The sequence below is a fragment of the Bombus affinis genome, chromosome 2, assembly GCF_024516045.1.
Source record: "Bombus affinis isolate iyBomAffi1 chromosome 2, iyBomAffi1.2, whole genome shotgun sequence".
NCBI lineage: Eukaryota > Metazoa > Arthropoda > Insecta > Hymenoptera > Apidae > Bombus > Bombus affinis.
The window spans coordinates 2,124,483-2,138,559 of record NC_066345.1 but is presented as its reverse complement, the minus strand read 5'-3'; the positions used below and the strand labels follow the sequence as shown (position 1 = coordinate 2,138,559).

General features: G+C 30.6%; 4 protein-coding genes across 6 annotated transcripts; 3 read left to right on the top strand and 1 right to left on the bottom strand.

The window, feature by feature from the left end:
* Positions 1-827: 827 nt before the first annotated feature.
* On the top strand, positions 828-3,060 carry LOC126929008 (ATP-dependent DNA helicase PIF1). The gene has a single exon (XM_050744970.1). The coding sequence runs from the start codon at positions 1,089-1,091 to the stop codon at positions 2,934-2,936; it is 1,848 nt and encodes a 615-aa protein (XP_050600927.1). The 5' UTR covers positions 828-1,088; the 3' UTR covers positions 2,937-3,060.
* Positions 3,061-3,564: 504 nt separating this feature from the next.
* Positions 3,565-4,453, top strand: LOC126913800 (U1 small nuclear ribonucleoprotein C). Its single transcript, XM_050717077.1, has one exon. It carries the CDS (start codon positions 3,716-3,718, stop codon positions 4,226-4,228), a length of 513 nt encoding a protein of 170 aa, XP_050573034.1. The 5' UTR covers positions 3,565-3,715; the 3' UTR covers positions 4,229-4,453.
* A 120-nt stretch (positions 4,454-4,573) lies between these two features.
* On the bottom strand, positions 4,574-10,062 carry LOC126928996 (uncharacterized). 2 transcript variants are annotated; one of them, XM_050744942.1, is made up of 6 exons: positions 9,944-10,062; positions 9,764-9,872; positions 7,712-9,682; positions 7,414-7,622; positions 7,219-7,347; positions 4,574-7,124 (listed from the first exon to the last, which is right to left on the bottom strand). In XM_050744942.1, the coding sequence occupies exons 2-6, from the start codon at positions 9,783-9,785 to the stop codon at positions 5,256-5,258; spliced, it is 4,200 nt and encodes a 1,399-aa protein (XP_050600899.1). In that variant the 5' UTR covers positions 9,786-9,872; positions 9,944-10,062; the 3' UTR covers positions 4,574-5,255. The 2 variants fall into 2 exon arrangements, with proteins under 2 accessions (XP_050600899.1, XP_050600900.1); XM_050744943.1 differs by having other exon boundaries at positions 7,414-7,595; positions 9,764-10,013.
* A 218-nt stretch (positions 10,063-10,280) lies between these two features.
* LOC126913801 (CCR4-NOT transcription complex subunit 6-like) lies at positions 10,281-12,191 on the top strand. Of its 2 annotated transcripts, none has more exons than XM_050717078.1 (3): positions 10,281-10,437; positions 11,515-11,830; positions 11,947-12,189. In XM_050717078.1, exons 2-3 carry the CDS (start codon positions 11,523-11,525, stop codon positions 12,128-12,130), a joined length of 492 nt encoding a protein of 163 aa, XP_050573035.1. In that variant the 5' UTR covers positions 10,281-10,437; positions 11,515-11,522; the 3' UTR covers positions 12,131-12,189. The 2 variants fall into 2 exon arrangements, with proteins under 2 accessions (XP_050573035.1, XP_050573036.1); XM_050717079.1 differs by having other exon boundaries at positions 10,291-10,479; positions 11,947-12,191.
* Positions 12,192-14,077: the final 1,886 nt, after the last annotated feature.

Below are 14,077 nucleotides of genomic sequence, written 5' to 3'. Positions count from 1 at the left end.
AACTGGTCCAGTCGCTTAAAAAATTGATTCTGTACACCACTGAAGCCAAGTTCGAGTAGCCCGAAGACCCATTTAGCTCGAGCTAGCACGAGATTGCCTCGTGAGCAACTTTTTCAAGATCTCACGAAGGCCCATCAGTAAACTTTTCCCTTTTCATATCTCTAGTAGTTCATCACTTTTCACGTACTACGGAGCACCGTGAGCTCGAGTGTCTCTGAGTTATCTATATCTCGGCATCCTGCAAGTATAACTACAACATTCGCGACTATCAGAAGCGCGGTCACGGCAGATCTAAGGTCCAATATGAATACAACCGAATCTCGGTAACTCGAATCTCAAGAGAAGAGCTGAAATCTTCGAGTTACAGAGGCTTCGACTTATCAAAATCTCCGGGTAAAAGACATTTAACAAAGGAAAATTTAACATATAGAAGTTTCATACGAAGACACAATTACATTCACCTTTTCAGAAAGTATTAGTATTTCAAGCTTTCTCCTAGAACTCATTTTATTCAACCCACATACATGCAAAAGTCAAAGACGCGGGAAATGAAAAAATGATGAAAAAATGTGAAATATAATTTTTCAGTTTATAAGTTAATTTCCAAATTTATTTCTCCTGAAAACAAAACATTTTGTGAAAAAATGTTATTCAACACTTTTTACTTATTTTCGTATTTAGAATAACTTCCTGCTGGTTATTTACTCATACCCAATCATAGATGATAATTAGCAATTAATTAGATAAACATAATAACAAGTGCATTTAGATCTGATCCACATAGACGAGGCGATATCGCGGCGAGATATATCACCATGGTAACGACCAATCATTTACAGTGAAGAACTATCTTTGAAGAGTAAAAAATGTCCCTAGGATATGGCGCGTAAATATCGCGCCAAATCAGTTGATCATGGCGTCAGGGAATATGAATAATACATACGTACTTGTTTACGCAGTATATTCTTGTATGAAAAGTTTGTAATTGTCTTGTTTTCAATAAATCGAGAAGGTCTTAAATATCGTATCTAACATTTGATCAACTAATTTTGCATCTAAATTTAATCAACTTATTTTCATAAGCAGAAATGGATCAAGATAGTTGTTCAGTGACGTGTTCCGTTACAATCGAAAAGACTAACTCACAAGGTTCGATTTTGAGGAAAACAAATCATCGAACAGTAACTTTACGTTTAATCAGAAATAATCTTCGTGAAATTTTTATCGAAGTGCGTGCAGAAAAGGGAAGTTTACTGACGAAATTATCGCTGAGATCTATATCTGTTTTCAATAAATTTATGTCTGAAGGTAAAGCTTCTATCAAGTTTAAAGAAGAAAATTGTACATTGTTTTTATCCAACGCACCGACATCGCAGTTAATTAATTTTTTGAAAACGTTATACATTAAAGTGTCAAGTCAGTCGGATCAAGTAGTAAAAAATCCATTAAAGGAGAGACTACTTTCTAATAAGTTCGGACATCATGATGAAATTAGTCCTGTTACAAGTACTGAAATAAATAAAGCTAAAGAAAAGGCTATCGCTGTATCGCGTGCAACGATTACGACACCATCCCCTAGCGCTGCTAAAAAAAGAAAACGGTCAGATGAAAGTGCACTGAAATCGTCTACTGCCAAAAGACTATACGAAAATCCAACTGTAGGACAAATTACGGAAGAACAAAGTAAAGTTTTAAATGCGGTACTTAGTGGTAAAAATGTGTTTTTTACTGGCAGCGCAGGTACTGGAAAGTCGTTTTTATTGAAAAAAATAATAGCAGCTCTCCCGCCTGATGTCACGATGGCTACAGCGAGCACAGGGGTAGCAGCATGTCACATAGGTGGAATAACTTTACATCAATTCGCAGGAATCGGACTAGGAACCGCAAATTTAGATAGATGCTTTCAAATGGCTTCTCGCAATTCTGCTGCTATTTCATGGAGAAAGACAAAACATCTGATTATAGATGAAATTTCTATGGTAGATGGAGACTATTTTGATAAGATTGAAGCTGTAGCTAGACATATTCGTAGAAATGAAAGACCATTTGGTGGAATACAATTGATATTGTGCGGAGATTTTTTTCAATTACCACCAGTTTCAAAAGAAAACAAAGCTAAGTTTTGTTTTCAAAGTAGCGCATGGAACAAATGTGTACATTTTAATTATGAATTACAAACTGTTCATAGACAAACGGATCCTGAATTTATTAAGATTTTAAATAATATTAGGATAGGTAGAGTGACGGATGACACTGCAGAAAAACTTAAAGCAACAGCTAAACAGAAAATAGAAAGTAATGGCATTTTAGCAACCAGACTTTGTTCTCATGTTAATGAAGCTGAAGAAATTAATCAATTTCAACTGGATGAGTTGAAAGATGAATCAAAAACTTATATGGCCCAAGACTCTGATTCAGCAATGACTGCCACATTGAATCAGCAGTTGGCTGTTCCTGATAAATTAGTATTAAAAATAGGTGCTCAAGTAATGCTATTAAAAAATATAAATGTTGCTAATGGTTTAGTGAATGGTGCTAGGGGGGTAGTTATTAAATTTGTAGAGAATATACCCGTAGTTCAGTTTAAATCTGGTGTTCAATATCATGCAAAGCTAGAAAAATGGAATTTGAAAACAAGTACTGGGAGTATTGTTCATAGGATACAAGTTCCATTAAAATTAGCATGGGCTTTTTCCATTCATAAAAGTCAAGGTTTAACTTTAGATTGTGTTGAAATGTGTCTTGCAAGAGTTTTTGATGCTGGCCAGTCGTATGTAGCCCTTTCAAGGGCACAAAGTTTGCAATCTTTAAGAGTTTTAGATTTTAATAAACAACAAGTATGGGCTCATTCAGATGTTCTTTTGTTTTATAAAAAATTTAGGAGAAATATACAAGAAATGGAAATGATTCCTTTAGGAAAGAAGCAAAAGATATGATTCGGTTATTTAAGATATCCAGACAATTAGAGGAGTGTTATATTTTGCTTCTGATAACAAATACAGCACACATAATTAGATGATAAAGTTGTAAATGGAGACTTTACCAAATCCGCGTACAAAATTATGTATCTATTTAGTTCTATTAAAATTTTGTATAAGAGGTAAGGTTGTAGAAGAGAATAAAAAATTGTTTAGATAATTGAAATTATAGATCTATCAAAATTTGTCTATTATAATTATAATATGTATATTAATACAATAACGCAGTTTCGTGAATTGATTTTTTAGATTAATGTATTTGTGGTTGAGACTATTATGACCAAAATTTTGAAATAATTAGAAAACTGTTATATAATAATGTACATAAATTTTATTAGCATAAAAATTTTATTTTATAAAAATAAACTAATAAGATTTATTTAAAAAATATTATGTAAACATTTCTTTTTATTCCTTTATCATAATATTATAGAATTTATGGGTAATTTTATTTTAAATGAAATTAATAAATTAATGTGAGTTCAACAGAACGTCAAACGAGAGTTTTACTCTGTACGCCAACAGATGGAGTTTAATAGAGTTTTAATTTTTGGACTAACTTGTCCATTCTGAATATAGTCGAAGGTTGTAGTCAAAGTTTAATAATAAGTACGCGTGTATATAACCTGTAATAAAGTATTAACATTCAGTTGTGAGAGAAATTCATACAATTACAAAGAAATTGTGCAACGTATTATAAGAAATACGCGTTCTTACGTTATATAATTGAAAAAACAATGCCAAAATATTACTGTGATTATTGTGACACGTACTTAACGCATGATTCGCCGAGTGTACGGAAAACTCACTGTCAGGGCCGTAAACACAAGGATAATGTTAAATATTTCTATCAGAAATGGATGGAGGAACAAGCACAACACTTAATCGATGCAACAACGGCGGCATTCAAAGCTGGAAAAATCGCATCTAACCCTTTCGCAGCAAATAAAGGAGCAGCAATTCCACCACCTCCAAATCTTGGACCACGTCCTGGAGTACCACCTCAGGGTCCTCCAGGTATGATGCCACCTCCAGGGATGCATCCTGGTGGCCCTATGGGTCCAGGGGGCCCGATGATGATGGGGCCACATGGGCCAATGCCACCAATGATGGGTATGAGGCCACCTATGATGGGACCTATGGGGCCAATGGGACCAATGATGGGTCCTATGGGACCTATGGGTCCAATGAGACCACCAATGAATGGACCACCACCACCTATGGGAGGACCTCCACCGATGAAGAAATAATGAATAGAATATATATAATTCATACCATTATCTTAGTTATATTGACATAAATGACTCATTAATCACAATTGTATATCTTACCAGTATAATACCAATATGTACATATGAACATAATGTACTAAAATGTAAATTTCATTCCATGATACAAGATATTTTCAGGATGTTGAAATATAGAACAAATCATACATTTTTTTCTTAAGAGTAAAAATAAATTGAAAAATTCAATACTCAGTGTTATTTTTATACTTAATATAATAACTGATCAATCAGAGTAAAACTCTGTATTTAAATATAATTATACTTTAGGAAATAAATATGTACAGGATAAGAAATATAAAATACATGTTTCATTTTGCTTGAAAACAATTTCTTCTTTATTTACAAAGAAATAAGCGAAGATAATTTGTATTAGGTCATTCCATAAGTTCGTGCCGTTTTTCGAGCGGTTATATATGTTAAGATTGTTTACATATCTTTCAGTTTCATGAAAAAATGTAATCCCCCTCTTGTTGTACAACTTCTTCTCATTTTTCATTATTCCGTCTCGATAAAAGTTCTCTTGTTTTTCTTTAAAATATGAAATGTATACACAAAGGTCGGCACGAACTTATGGGATAACCCAATATATTCTAGCTTTTTTAATGAACATGATATTTGATATTTGTTTCATGTTTATTATCTAGATATATAAATGTGAAATTTAAAATTACTTTAATATAACTGTATGCGTGACATCTACAAGAGTCAACGGTCTTCAGTAAAAGCTACCCAGATACAAAGTATTAATTTAAATGGAAATACATTTACAGTATAATTATATACTGTGTATCACTATTCTGTACATGTATATAGTTTTATATAAAAATTATTACTTAAAAGTAGACTATATTATTTAGTTCTCTTGTAACTTTATAAAAAATGTTTTTGGACAAAAATTTTAATACGTGTAGCATTTTAGAAACGTTAACAGATTTTTATTTTATTCATTTAATAATAACATATAATTAATAACTTTAAAAAATAAAATTCATTGTAAATAATTATAAAATGAACTTACATATTTCCTGTGATCTTTTTCCAAATTTATTAGTCTTAGTAAAGTATCAATATGCTCTTGTTTAAGGTTTTTATCATTTATTCTTTTCCTAATTTCTTCAACAGCTTTATTCATATATGGCAAATTAAATTCCAGAGCTTCATTTATAATTTCACTAGCTTTATTTTCTAAAGATGTGTCAGTTCCAGTTTCTTGATTTTCTATAATTTCTAAACTGTTTTCAAGATCTAATTTTGCTTTTTTTGCTTTTTTAGATTTTTTCTTTTTTGTAACACTTATTTCAGAATTAATTGTGTTATTTTGTTCCTGTAAGTTACTTGTTTTTGTTTCTTTATTATTACTATTTTCTGTTTCTGAATGCTTTTCTTTTTTATTCCCTGAGGGTTTTACTTTAGCACAAGGTACATTTTTAGTTGTCCTTGATGATACATTGGTATGTGTAGATTTTTGAAAAGATATGGTAACTACATTTGAGTTTTGTATAGGATCTGTCATTTGATTACTTGAACTATCCTGATTATGTGACGATTGTGTAGTATCATTAGTAAATTCGGTAACATTCTTTTCTGCAGTGTATGTTTCAGTAAAAACGTCTTTTGTATTACATGTTACGTCTTGTTCGTTAGATTGGATAATATTATTCGTTGGAATATGTTCAATGGATACAATGCTAGGTATTTGTATAGTTTGTGCTCCAATATCTTTTGATGAACATACATCACTCTTGTTTATAGTATTCTCTTCCTTATTATATTCCCGTAAACTTTCTATTAATGCTTTATAAGGTGTAAGTTTGTTCTTCTTTAGTTTCTTAGCTTCATTCTTCTTTCCATCTTTTTTTTTCACGCTTGTTTTATAATATCTTGCAAGAAAACGTTTTAATTCGATATCTGTTAATCTACGAGGTACAAAAATTTTATTGTAAAGAACAATAATATTCAAATATTGTGACATGTACACTTCAGTGGCTGGAAACTTTTTCAGATGTTTCATGGCTCTTTTTAATCTCTTTAATAGATGAGTATGATTAGGTTTTGACTGGTACACTTTCATCAAATCGCCTCGATAGTCTATGATTTTTTTTGCAATAGAAAATGATACTGCGAGGTCTTTAATAGTAGTCATTGATGTTTTTAGCTCTTCTATTTGACTACAAATATAGTTTGGATCTACTAAATTCTGCTCGAACTCGTGTAGTTTTTTTGTCAAAAATTTTTGCAATTGTTTTGCTCTACGGGGAAGGTTTATAGTAATATCCAAGAGTTTATCCTCGTCATGTAGTTTAAGCCAATAAAGGAAAAGTTCTAATATATGTTGAGGCAGATGTACCGCAGATCGAACTCTAATCATTAATTCGTTATCTGTATTGTAATATATTTTAATTTCAAATTTAATTATTTTTGTTAATTCATCCAAAAAAATTGGAGAAATGCGACCCTTTAAAAGACCTGCTATGTGAGAAGGATGAATATCAAGAGTCAAAAGTTTTCGTTTAGCTTCTTCGCCATTAGGCGTTTTTGTATAATATGTTCCATATGAATATACGACACCAGAACTGTCTAAATCAACCTCATTTGGAGGAAATGTCACACCTTTCTTTTTTAATTTAGTTAATGGTATTACGTCTTCATTAGTACTTTCACAAGCAGAATATTCGTATTGTAACTCACTTGTATAATTTGATACAAAAGCTGGTGTTGGGAAATGCTGTGACCAGCGATACTCGTTACATGTAGAAGAATCATGTCCTCGTTTGGTGCAATTACAACAGTAAAGTAAATCTGCAGGTTTCATAACTTCAGATAAGTTCTCTGGTATATTTATCTCAGATGTCCGTGTCTAAAATTAAACAAAATCAAGTAAAATTACTTTTTATATTTAAATTGTGCATAATTTCATAAAATATTTATACTCTATGTAAAAACAAACTCACTGTTTGATGAAATCTTCTCCAGAGATCTGGACATTCAGTTGATTTATGTCCTATAGCATTACACATGTCACAATACAGTATGCGACAAGCCTCACATGTTTTCCTAAATGTACCTTGCTTTTTACCACACTGTAAAAAATTAACATATTACTATACAGTTATCACATAATATATTTTTATGATATATCTTCGAACCGTGAGGCACATTTTCTGAGGGCATCGAGTTTCTGTATGTCCTTGAGCACCACACATATGACATCGAGTAGGTTTATATGGCTCTGTACAATTATGTCTCTGATGACCATGTTGGTGGCAATTAGTACATTTCATGTACCAGTATCTCCGATGTTTGAACAAATCAGGCATCAGGTCTTCATCTAAAATAGTCCAAAGTCTTGGATCCTCTATAATTTATTTACGATAAAAAATATTTAAAAATAATAAATTTATAAATACAAAGAAAATAGGACTACAGTAATTTTCAATGACGTACTTGACATTTTACTCTGAATTTTCTTTACATCAAAATTTTCTTGTCCTTGAGATTCATAGAAAGTTTTAAGTTTCTCCGACATAGGGCGAAAAAAATATTCTTCCCACTCTCGATTACTCTTATCGTCACTATTATGTTGTTCAAAATTTTCTTTGGAACATTTAAATTCATTATCTGTATTTCTCCTTTGTTTTACACTTGTAGAAGGTTCATTATCATCATCATAATGTCTTTTCTTATTTGGTGTCAGTTCTTTAGAATGAAGAACGTTTGACATCATTACATCTTTTTCAAGAGGCCTTTTTCTGTCTGTAGTCAACTCTTCAGAATTAAGGAAATTTGATACCATTACATCTTCTACAAAATATCTTTTATTTCTATTTGAAGTTAGTTCTTCAAAATTAAGGAAATCTGATAGCATTACATCGTCTGCAAAATTATCTGATTCACCTTTGTCCCTCTCATATATAACATCTTTATTGTGAACTGTTTTTAATGGCGATTGAAATTCAAATGTATCGTATTTATCATTGCTAAATAACATGTCAGGCCTAGTAAGATCTTTAGTATGAATTTCATTTCTTACAATAGACTTATTTTTTTCACAAATGCTTTTGTCTTTATTATTGTATTGATCTGATCGAGCCATTTTATTCATTTCCATTATTTCTTTTATACTTGATGCACTTTTCTGTATTTCTGTACAGTTTAACATTATATCTTCCATTGCTGATTCATCATTAGTACAATCAATAACTGAGGTAGAGCTATCTGACTCCTGGTCAATTATAAAATCTTTCTTTTTAACATTTTCTACCAAATTATTTTTCTTTCTTATAACGAATGAAGATTCTTCATCTGTATCGCTGTTACTACTTGTTGTTTCAGAATTTTCATCTGAGTCCTGTAAATTTATGATAGGTGGTTGAGGTTTTGGAGGAATCGGTACTTCTAAAATGGATTCTTCAGAATCACTTTCTGTGTCTGATGTTAACACTGTTATTTCTTCGCAACAATTGATAGGTTTTTGCAGTTTGTCAGTTCTACAAAGTATCTCGTATTTCGTATCTGTTTTTGTTTCATGTATGGATTTTGTGCTATGTGAATCGTATTCAATAATGACTTGTCTCTGCTGATTTTCTTTAATATTTATTTTTTCCTGTTCTTTCTCTTTTAAACTTCTTTCTTTTTCTTCTTCCACTTCTTGTAGTTTCTTTTTTAACTTTTCATATTTTTCTAGATATAGTTTATTAATAAATGATTTAGAAAATTCATATTTTTTAAGAATGTTATCACTGCTTTCTTCATTACATACAATTCTCTGACAATTCTCATTGTTCTTAACATCATCATGTTTTGTAGAATTTAGATGAGGAAATTGATTTGCAGTTGTCTCATTATTTAGACATTGTATGGTTTCTAACTTTTCTTCATTTTCATCTTTTATTTCTGATTTTACATTATCTTCAACAATGTAAGTGGTATTATTATTTGAATTGATTTTACCATATTCTACATTATGACATGTTAATTGCCTATTGTTCTTTGTAGACTCAATATTTTCTTCAGTTTCGTTTAGCGTTTTCACATAAGGTACACTGGAGATACTTTTGTTAGTTATATCTTTAGATAACGTTTCAGTTGTACTTTTAATGCAAATGGAAGTAATATCTGGTTTACTATCATCTTCCATTGATGCTGAATTATTTTCTGATTCGTTTTTTATGTAAGTTTTGCTAGAACTTCCAGCAATATCATTGTTTCTAAGAGTATCATTAAAACCGTAAACTTTACTAGTATTTGCATCTGTACGAAGTTTATTATTGGCTATATCAATAGTTTCTAATTTAACATTCGATTTTTTATCCACATTCTCTACATCATTTGAAGTATAATAAATTTCAGCATACAACCGTGATTGTAGATCATGATTCATTTCTTCATCTTCACTGTTTTCGGCCTTACAATAATCTGCAAAATTCAAATCAATTTATTAAAATTCTTCGATTATTAAGTGAAAGTAATAAAGGTTACATCAGAAAATATTCTCACCTCGAAAGACATTGTATTCCATCTTTATTTGTATGCTTGGATAGTATGAAAGTTTTATATTAAGTAAAAGTATATTTTGCAATAAGTATGAGATGAAATCAATGATATCCTAAAAAAAGAATTCATGTGTTGTTATCAAAAACATGTGTTTATATTTTGTAACATTTATATTTGACTTACTTTTTGCGTAAAATCTACCTACTACCTACTAGTAAGAAGATAAAGTTCATAGTTTACAGTACTTGAAATGAAATAGTACTTTACTACTTCCTATAGAGAGCACCTATAGTAGATATATATATATATATATAAAATATATAATGAAAGCATGCTTTAATAATCGAAACTTGAAATTTATTCTTTATATAAATGCTAATAAAAGATTATTTATTCTATCTTATTCTATAAATGAAAGCAATTGTATATATAGTTATTTTCTAAAGTCCCTAGACATTTTCTGCTTTGGTAAAATTTTAATTTAAGGCGATCGTTTGGTGTCGGCTGCCTCGGGAAGATTCGGCAGTAACACGACCAATCACGATCACTTATAGTTTGCGATCAGTGCAGTTGATAAATGGAGGATTTGTGTTTGTCAAGGTAGTTTTGTTTACGCGTAAATTTTCATTCGGTATCAACACATCGTGCGTTTTGTGTGTGCTAAGAGGTAGATGAAGGTGCGTAACAGTTTCCTTCGGGTTTCGTATTAAATTTCAAAGGTAGGGAAACTATCCGGTTAGAGAAATGTATGTTAGTGCGGAAACTTGTCGTACAGAGCATATGAACTGTGTAGAGATGAAAGATTGTCCACATTAAAAAATAAACTGCTTTTTGAAGTATTATTAAAAAATTATATTAGCATTTCTTATAGATCTTTTGATCATTACGTTCGCAAAAGGTAATGAGGTTATGTTTCGGGTATTAAGCACTCAGAAATGAACATTTTTACTTCATAGGTTATGAATTTACTTTCATAGAATTTCTGAATGATGCATTCTGAATTGAATAAATTCTCTCTTAATAATATAAAGTATTTAGTTATAAATATGAAAAAATCTGCATCTTTTTAAAAAATATGTTTTAGTTCTGTTCGTATAGTATCAGCAAAACAAAGAACATACACAATACTTTGTCTTTCATTAAAGTAATGTAATATTTTAGATAATAAAATATTGCATATATGTGTTAAGGAAGATGAGATAAGATTGTATGTCAAATGGTTTTATGCATTATTCTAAATTAATTTTTCTGTATTTAAAAGCTTATTTCTTTTGAACATATATAATATCAATGAGGTACTGAAGTATATCTGTTACAATGTTTATAATTTTGAAAATAAATCAAGCACAATATAAAATGGAGAATTTCATAATCGATACGATAAACATTACATGCAGTTGATAATACAACCACATTATTGTACAACAAATTATATTTTACTTAAATTTTTACAAAAGATTTCTCATATTGTATATTTTTTATTTTGGGTTAATTAACCTATATACAAACGAATAAATTACTCTGTTATTAGCAATTGCAAATAAATTAAGATTTTTATGTATGTAAATTGTTGTATTTGATATATTATGTAACATTTGTAGCCACATTGAGAAGTATTACAAAAATATTAGTCTATATAATATTTTCATTGAAGTAAATGTTTAATTCTCTATCGTTTAATATAATTTGTATGTTTTATAGCTATGTAATTGTAATGTTTAATAGTTTTAAACGTCATTCCAATATTTGTGTAGGATTTAACATGTCTCGCAATCATAAAGACAAGTATGAAAACTCCAACCCACGTCGTACACATACTTTTATGTCTACGGAGGATGCAAACTCTGGAAAGAAATCGTATTGGCCAGAATTGGAGATAACAGGCAGTATAAGAAATTTAAGCCCAAATTTATGGCAATTGACTCATCTAACGGCTTTGTATCTCAATGATAATAGTTTACAAAGGATACCATCTGAGATTGGACGTTTAGTCAACTTACGTGCTTTAGATCTCAGTAGCAATAAATTACGGAGTTTGCCAGCTGAACTGGGGGACCTCATCTACCTCAGGTATGATCGTATTTGTATTTATATCCATTATCCAGTAAAAAGATAACGTGAATTATTAATTGAACGCATATTAAATTTTTTATGTATCTTATTCTGATGTTTTGTTTATATTTCAGAGAATTGTTGTTAAACCAAAATTACCTCCGAGTGTTACCATATGAACTAGGAAAATTGTTCCAATTACAAGTGCTAGGACTTCAGGGAAATCCACTTAGCAAGGAAATAATGGCGTTATATGGAGAACCATCTGGGACTCACAAGCTGCTGTCATATATGCTGGACAATTTACAAGGTATGTGATCAAAACAATCGTTTATTTAATGAATCATATTTAATCTTGTAAAGGAGCTTAATATCGTTGGTTAATTTTGTTTTCATTAATATAATATTTATATATAATGTGATATAATAACGTAATATATGTTAATTTGTATTTGTTTACTTGCTATTAGCATGCAATGATAAATAATGACGATGACATGCTAACTAGGGTCATCGTTGATCGATATTAACAGTTGTTATATGTATTTGAGTAATGCGCCACCAGATGGCTGGATATGTCTACTTCCTATGTAACTTGTTAATCTCGAGTTACCTTTTGCTTTTCCATAACAATATTTTTATACAAAATATTGAAGAAACTTTTTTCAAATATAACATATCGTTGTTGAGGTATAATAATTGCAAATATTTTTTAAGTATAATGAAAATTTCACCCGTTAAACGACAAATGTACGAATTAAGTATATATATACTTAACATGTTAATGTTAATAAAATCTTTTGTCAATTTTATGAAAACAAAATGGTTATAGTTTATTCAATAAGAATATTAATATTTTTAAAAGATATAATAAAAAAGAATGAAAATTGAGCAAAAGAGATCGTCAATCACAATAATCCAAATAAATTATTTTAATTAATAGCTGAGAAGTGTAAATAAAAGATTCAAATTTTAATTTCGACATAATTAATCGATTTGCTTTCTCTCTGTATTATTTCACTAGTTGTGACAAACAATACTAAAACTTTTATAATCGTGATAAGATATCTCATTGACTTTATATCAAAATCGTAATGGAACGTCAGTGCACAGTAAGTAACATTCGGACTTAGAAAGTTATACATTTTTTATAATAAGTTTCTCGAAGGTCTATTGTAATTCTTATTTATCTTTTTTACACATTTCTATTTGGTTTCTTTATCGTTCTAGTACCTAATATTCTAGCAACCTGTTCAAGTGGCGATTATTAATCGTATTAATCATTGATTTATGATTTATGATAAGTAACGCTGTCAGTAATTGTCACGAAGATTAACGCGCGGATAGAACGCGTTGCGTTAATCTATTAGAAATAAAATATCGCCGATGCAAAGTGGCCATTTGGAAGATAAAAATTTCGTGATGTCGACGCAGAGCTTATGAAGACCATTTAATGCCTTGGAGAACACATTAGAGCCTACATAATTTAATTTCTTTTAACTTCGGGGTCAAGTGGGTGTGCCGGGGCGCAGCCGCGTTGGGTTGTACAAGTGGTTACGTTAGGGAATGCTCGGTGAAACGTGGGGGAATTGCAAAGCGGACCAGAAGGGAAGGCGTTCTTCTATCCATTGTGTTTCACAATTTTTGCCAGTTACCCGATTGCCTGAAAGGTCTCGGCTGTACCATTCCGTTTATCCATTGTTCTCCGACTTTTACTATTCGGCACTACGGCACTATGCCTGTCATTTCCTCTTCCAGAGGATACTACCTCGTCATCATCGTCCTCCACTTTCTTCGCTTCATCTTTCTTTGTCTCAAGGGTCGTTTTTTCTTTCTTTCTTTTTTTTTTTCTATTTAAAATCACGTTCACAGTGTGCAGATCTTTAAGAAGATAATTTTTTAACGCATGTGAATCATTCTCCGATATCTAAAATCTATAGGTTTCTTCTCTTTGAACTTTCTAATCAGAATGATCCATATCGAAGGAACATAGTTTATGAGATTTATTGCATAGTTGCTTGGATTTCTGAATTCTTTTCACTTGCCCCTTGCTTTTTGCCTGTATAAATATTTAATAATAATTCTTTTATGGTATATATCTTTCATTACTATTGTTTGTTATCGATGACACTTGTTCACGTTTGTGCTGTTTCAGAAAGATAAACGAATACTCTAGCATTTTTAACATCTGCGTGATACATTCAAATTTTTCTCCACAAAATATTCATTGTATTATTCAATTATTGCTAGTGTATTGAATATTAT

Coding starts and splice junctions, on each gene's coding strand:
- LOC126929008 (XM_050744970.1), top strand. CDS start 1,089: ATGGATCAAGATAGTTGTTCAGTGACGTGTTCCGTTACAATCGAAAAG.
- LOC126913800 (XM_050717077.1), top strand. CDS start 3,716: ATGCCAAAATATTACTGTGATTATTGTGACACGTACTTAACGCATGAT.
- LOC126928996 (XM_050744942.1), bottom strand. CDS start 9,785: ATGGAATACAATGTCTTTCGAG. Junction 7,348..7,413: donor CTCAGAAAATGTGCCTCACG/GTTCGAAGATAT, acceptor AATTTTTTACAG/TGTGGTAAAAAGCAAGGTAC. Junction 7,125..7,218: donor GGAGAAGATTTCATCAAACA/GTGAGTTTGTTT, acceptor GTTTAATTTTAG/ACACGGACATCTGAGATAAA.
- LOC126913801 (XM_050717079.1), top strand. CDS start 11,523: ATGTCTCGCAATCATAAAGACAAGTATGAAAACTCCAACCCACGTCGT. Junction 11,831..11,946: donor GGGGACCTCATCTACCTCAG/GTATGATCGTAT, acceptor TTTATATTTCAG/AGAATTGTTGTTAAACCAAA.